This window comes from Oryza brachyantha, chromosome 7 (genome assembly GCF_000231095.2).
Source record: "Oryza brachyantha chromosome 7, ObraRS2, whole genome shotgun sequence".
NCBI classification, from domain to species: Eukaryota; Viridiplantae; Streptophyta; class Magnoliopsida; order Poales; family Poaceae; genus Oryza; species Oryza brachyantha.
In genome coordinates, this window is record NC_023169.2 from 13889323 (window position 1) to 13895554 (window position 6232).

Here is a 6232-nt window from a genome sequence, read left to right on the forward strand (position 1 = left end):
GTTTCATTGTACCATTTTCAAAGCTAAATAAAGTATTTAATTATTGCTGAAAATTTGATTGCATGCAGAGAGGGTTTAATTGCATAAAATGGCTCAAACCCTCAATAAAAGTTTTACTGTGTTACTAAGCACTTGATAACGGTGCCTAAAGATTTCATGGGTATGAAACTAATTTCCTCTTATTCTCTCTTGGGATGATGTCACCTAATTAATTATGCCTCACAAAGTCAACATATATTACAACAAGAATCCAACTATAGGCCATCTACTGAATTCGTAGCTGGTGCAGACGTGTCACTGGAGGGCAAGATCTTCAGGCCGTAAGCAGCATTGTTGCTGATCATGGAATTTGTTGGGCTAATCATAATTAGAAGCTGCCAATTCTGCATTAGGACCTGAAGGTCGTTATCCTGAAATGGAGCCAAATTGGCAAAGATGCAGACCTTTTGGGTGTCCTTTTCTTCGGTTTGAAAATTGGTGGCCAAACCATACATCCCCGATTCACTGCATGGTGCATTGCTGTCAGATTGGTCCAAGTTTTCTCCTCGTAGCAAGCTTCAGGTGTGCGTGGATGTTATGCGACCATGCAACCTTCAGGATTATCCAACATATTCACACATTGTGAAGGCAAAAGGTTGTATAATTCTGGAAGCAATTTGATGTAGGATGACTTAGACCATGTATCTTCAGAGGGGAGCAGTGCTTTCTGTCATGTATATCTGTTGTATGTTGTAATGATATTGGAAGTAATCTGAACAAGTCTGCAAGGTTTCTCTCCTGAATGAGAGACCAAATACAATTTGAGGGTCGATGAGGTAAAATGTTAACCCAAAAAAAAAAATCTGTGTTATGTGTGCAGTTATGCAAAATTGCAGCTACTTGTGATTTGCTGAGATCATTTCAACAAGCTTGCCGTGCAGAGCACCGTTCGTGACAAGAACACCGCCTGAAGGGTAAATGTCTCTGCGACCAGTTAGGTCAGCTGCAAGATCTAACGGTTTCCCAGTCCAGTCACTGATCTGCCAGTTGAACAGATCATAAAATCAATACGGCTAATATTGTTAACATTGGTGAACTGAAGAACATTTCATCGAATTCTGGCATAACAGGTGTTACGTACCTGACCTCCAGCTTCCTGCACACAAATTACTCCGACAGCATGATCCCAAGACTACAGACAGTGGGAAAGAAAGGATTAGTGCAGATATAAACTTAGTCAACAATTTGTTCAGCCTGGATGGAAATGCAGACAGGTGATCACCTTGAGATTTTTCGTCCGTGCTCGAAGGACAAAAACTGAGGCTCTCCCGGAAGCTACAGTTAGGTACTTGCACAAGCTACGGAAGATCAACAAGAAGCGCATCACGATCACTCATGCACCGACCAATTCATAATCATTTAAGATAGTCACTATCAACATAAGACATGCACTTATGTAGGAAATCGCAGAAGTAATGTGACAGCAGCAGAGAGCAAAGAAAACAAAATTGATACTGTATTTCACTTTTTGTATTGTACTGATAGAAAATAGCAAGTAACGAAGAGCAATCACAAATTAATAATAGAGTAATATTCCATTTGTTTTAGGATGGGAGGAAATACCCAATATTCTTTTTTTACTGAATATTCATCACTATTAAAGATAACTTTACCTGTTCATTTGCACCATGTTTTAACTGGAATAGTAACACGAGTCATATGTAAGTAACATAAAGGTAATTGGAATTTGGAAGGGCAACAAACCTGCCACAGTAAACAGATAAGAGGAGAATTTCATTCTCATCTCTAGGATTGGATTCGTCCATTGTTGGGTTGAAGAGAACAGATAGTGGTATCATGTCCCAGGTTTGACTATCAGGAATGCAAAAGCGTGCCATATGCACAAATGAACAAGAATCCACTAAGCATCTGTGCCAAGTATCCTGTGCCGTAGTGAACTGGCCAATCTCGATAGACAGATGCCTAGACCAAGTACCACAGCCCACATGAGCAATCATAAGGATCCCACAATCAGGTCGGGCAGCAGCACCGTCTTCTTTTCTGCTAGCTATGTTATCATTGGCCCAATTAGGGCATCCCATCACTCCTGCTACCACCTCCCCATTCACCACAAGAGCCAAACCCACCTTAAGGTTAAAAAACATATCAGTGGAAGGAAAAGGACAGTGAACAGAACTGTATAAAAATTTAAGATTGAAATTTCTTGAACACTGGGTTTAAATCCATATAGAACAGCAACCATATAAAAGCAGACAAATTTGGTTCAGTGTTTCAGGCAAGATATTTATCCCTGAAAAAAAGTTACAATAGATTTAAGATGATAATAACTCAAAAAGGTGTCCTAGGCTCTTCTACACATGTTCGGCTGCATGGTACAGCCACTGCAGCTCAGCCCTGTTACTGACACAAATCACTATAGAGGCTAACTGTGCTGCAGCCGTACAAAGTGCAGTCGACCGTGCCCAAAAATTGCAGTAACATTCTTAACCTCAGGTAAGAGATGATGATATTACAGTGTAGCATTTGTTTTATTTCAATGAACTAGGACTAGCCACATATGCAAGCGTTCAGTGAACCTTAAGAAAGGTAAGGAGGTGCATGCATGCATGTAGATAAATTGTGCTGTGGTTAATGACTGAAAAAGGTCCTGAGGTTGTCAGACAAATGATATTCTCAATACAGATGAAAAAGGTCCTGAGATGGCCTGACACAAAATGGCTAACAAGAAAATTTTCATGTAGGAAATTATAATTTCTCTATATTGATGTGTATATGCTTGTGCAATGAATATACAAATGCACATATAACAATAGCTGCATAGCACATACCAAATTATCGATGGAAGATCAACACTATTCAAAGATGAACTTTACAATGGAGCAATAGGGAACCTACCACATACAGAGCATCGTCCCCTCCCAAGAACCCTTTTGTTCCATCAATTGGATCAAGTACCTTCAAACCACAGTACCATCTTTACTCAACTGAGCCAACTTATGCAGATTTTGGATTATGGTAAATGTAACTTGGAAGTTTAGTGCCTACCCAATAAGTAGCAGGTTTTGAATCAAAGGATACAGCATTCTTGCCTCCTCTATCAATAGCTCTCAACACATCATCATGTGTTAAAAGTGAATCAGCATTACTCACTTTTTCTGCAACAGCACTTGAAATTGACTCAACAAGAACATTACTACCGTTATCATCAGCATTGAATGACCTTAGAGAAGCTGAATCCTCTTCTGCCACCAAAGGTATTGATGGAAACGATTGCTGGAGCTCTTTCAGGATAAAAATTGTCATTTAGACAAAAGTGCAAAGTACATGTCAAAGCTGATCATAGATTTTTTTTTTCAAGAATTACCTAAACTAAGAAGGGCTTGTACTCCAAAATCTGCAACTGTGACAGGAGTTTGATCATTCTTTTCAAGAATCCTCTTATCACCCAAAAGAAGTGTTCTCTTCACCTATCAAGATGCAAAATTGAACTGGCAAAGTGAAGCCTACACCTTTTCTTTAGAGTGAAATATTGGACAGGCATTTACATTTCTTCCACCAAAACCACATGATAACACAAGGAATCACAAAGGACCAGTTATATCTATGACAGTGAAACATAGTAAAGAAAGCCTCTGGGGCTTCATATTGTACTCATGCTCACTTCAAACTACCTTGCCATGGTTGATTGGAACAACAATGAAGATCTGACCCCAGCAAACTTATTAGCAATTTAACTTCAAATTTTAATGTCTTTCCATGAGTAACCCTATGGTGATCTAAACTTGTCAGTTGTCACTAGTCACTGGCATGGTTCGGATTTCCTAAGCCACATGCTATATTTTGCTGCATAGATCTGATCTGACTAGAGAGAAAGTTTTAATGAAAAATATCTATGTATAAGGCTAATTTATATTTAAACACTAGTGCTAGGCACATTTCAGTTTCACTTCTTTTTTATGCTAGCATGCTTAATATTAAAAATTAAATGGTGAAGGTGAGATGTGTGTCAAATACTAGAGGAAAACACAAACCCTATGTGTAATACTTAGACAAATAAATCTTATTGAATTTCTCTACCAAAGATAGTGATTACATGAAAAGGTTGCCAGGATTGCAAACCTAGGCAGTATTGTTTTGATTAACTGGATCTGATCCTGTGCAAGCTCGGTCTTAAAGCTCTTTGATTAATTGAAATTTCTAGGCATAACTTTGCACTTCCAGAAAGTATTGGTGAACACCTAAAATATCATGATTTCCCAGTAGTCTATCAGACTATCACAAACCTCATCTCCTAGAGAGAAACCCATAAAAAATATGTTGTGAAAATTCAGCATGGTAATCCATAAAAAGAAGCATTGTACTTATTTTCTAAAGCGCATGCTTCACGCAAATTATTTGATCATTTCTAAAATAATTCTACCAGTTACATTGCCGACATGCCGAACACAATTTGGAACCTCTAAAAATTCCCCCATTGAAGAATCCGGCTTGACATCAAATGCACTACTCTAAATCCCTTACTAACTTCACATGATGCAGGAAGAAGATGTACCCAAACGGAAATTGATCCCACCCACAAGTTCACAAATCTAAAAGCTACCCGGTTTCCTCACAAACGTATCTGAGAGGGGATGAGGTGAACTTACGTCTATGCAGAGGTGGCAGGCCCGCTCGACTGCCGCCGCAGCCGCCGCGAGCTCCCCATGGTGGGCGGCGCGCTCCGGGGGGAAGGGGAGGATGCCGTACGCCTCCGCCTCCGCCGCGGCCGCCCTGCCCAGAACACACACACAGAGAAACGCACGAGCAAGTCAGGCGGAGGGGGGAGAGTACGGTTAGGGTGCCTCCGGGAGGAGAGGCCACCTTACGCAGACGCGGGAGTGGCGGAGCAGCCGGCGGCGGGGGGCGCCGACGAGGAGGCGGCGGTGCGGCGGCGGCGGGAGCGAGAGGTGGAGGAGCGGCATTCGCGTGTGTGGCGGGGAGCCAGAGGCCCCGCTGCCGTTACCGGAATACGTATTCGGCGCCGTATATTCGCGAATACGCCTCCCGGAATCTCGGTACGAGAAAAGCCACCTCCGCCGCCCACTATGGCCGCTTTTTTGAGGGGCGGTAGGGTAGCTTATCGCGCGTGAAAAAAAAAATAATAATAGATTAGTATATGATTAATTAATTATTAATTATTAAAAATATAAAATAGATTAATATGATTTTTTAAAATAATTTTTCTATAACTTTTTTTAAAAAAATACACATTTTAACAGTTTAGAAAGCGTGCACGGGGATAAGTTAACTTAGAGAGTCGAACGCAGCCTAAGCCGTAGGCCAGGGCGTTCGGTCTTCGGTCCTCGATCTATAGAGAAAATTTGGTCTTTTAGAACTCAGGCCTGATCGGTCTTAAAAAACACAAGACCGAAAAATTCGGTTTCGGTCTTGTTCGGTCTCGGTCTTGGTCCTGACCGAATTGCCTGAAATTTCAGTGAAGTTCAAAAATCATAGAAAAATTGAGCAACACCTCTCCAGTTTTTGGGATATATTTTCACAGTGAAAATGATATATTTCATAAGATAAAAAAATATCATGCACTATAAATAAGAGGAACTAAGTATAGACGGTAAAAGTACATATTTCCACATTCCACCACACAAGTCAAGTTCGGTCTTGGTCTCACGGGGCACGCACTATTAGTTCGGTCATTTCGGTTACCCGAGCCTTGTACCCGAAGACCGGACCGAATTACTCGGGCTCGGTCTTTTCGGCCTCGGTCAATTCGGTTCGGTCTCAGTCTTTTTGTGCCCAGGCCTACTAAGCCGGAGAAAATTTTGGGTCTGAAGCTTGGCCCATTTTTATTCGGATCAGTTTGCTGACCATTTCATCCATGTTGCTAGGTTCACCCCTTTCTAGGCTATATCTCTGTCCCATAAAAAATACCAATTAAGTTATTGTGCAAATTCATAGTAGCATATGTCATATCTAGTACTAGATTTATTTTTTGTGGGACGAAGGGGGTAAGTTATTTATTCGCCACTAGATTTCGGGCCATACCAGTGTCACAATTTTTGATAAGTTTCGACCACTTTTGAAAAATTATGATTGGATTTGATCAAGTTTACTAGTTGATATTTGAATTTGTCAAAAAAAACTATTGAAGTTTCAACCAGAAATTTATTTGGAGCCTCGCCCTTGCGAACCCTTGTTAGTTCAACCCTTTCTTTCAGGTTCAGCATCAAAAGTCTAC

General features: G+C 40.8%; 1 protein-coding gene across 1 annotated transcript; it reads right to left on the bottom strand.

Annotated features, from left to right (window-relative positions):
• Window positions 1–223: 223 nt before the first annotated feature.
• Window positions 224–5041, bottom strand: LOC102716890 (putative PAP-specific phosphatase, mitochondrial). The gene is made up of 9 exons (XM_040525811.1): window positions 4861–5041; window positions 4647–4770; window positions 3365–3467; window positions 3046–3281; window positions 2896–2955; window positions 1744–2126; window positions 1262–1337; window positions 1121–1171; window positions 224–1019 (listed from the first exon to the last, which is right to left on the bottom strand). Exons 1-9 carry the CDS (start codon window positions 4959–4961, stop codon window positions 876–878), a joined length of 1278 nt encoding a protein of 425 aa, XP_040381745.1. The 5' UTR covers window positions 4962–5041; the 3' UTR covers window positions 224–875.
• Between the last annotated feature and the right edge of the window lie 1191 nt (window positions 5042–6232).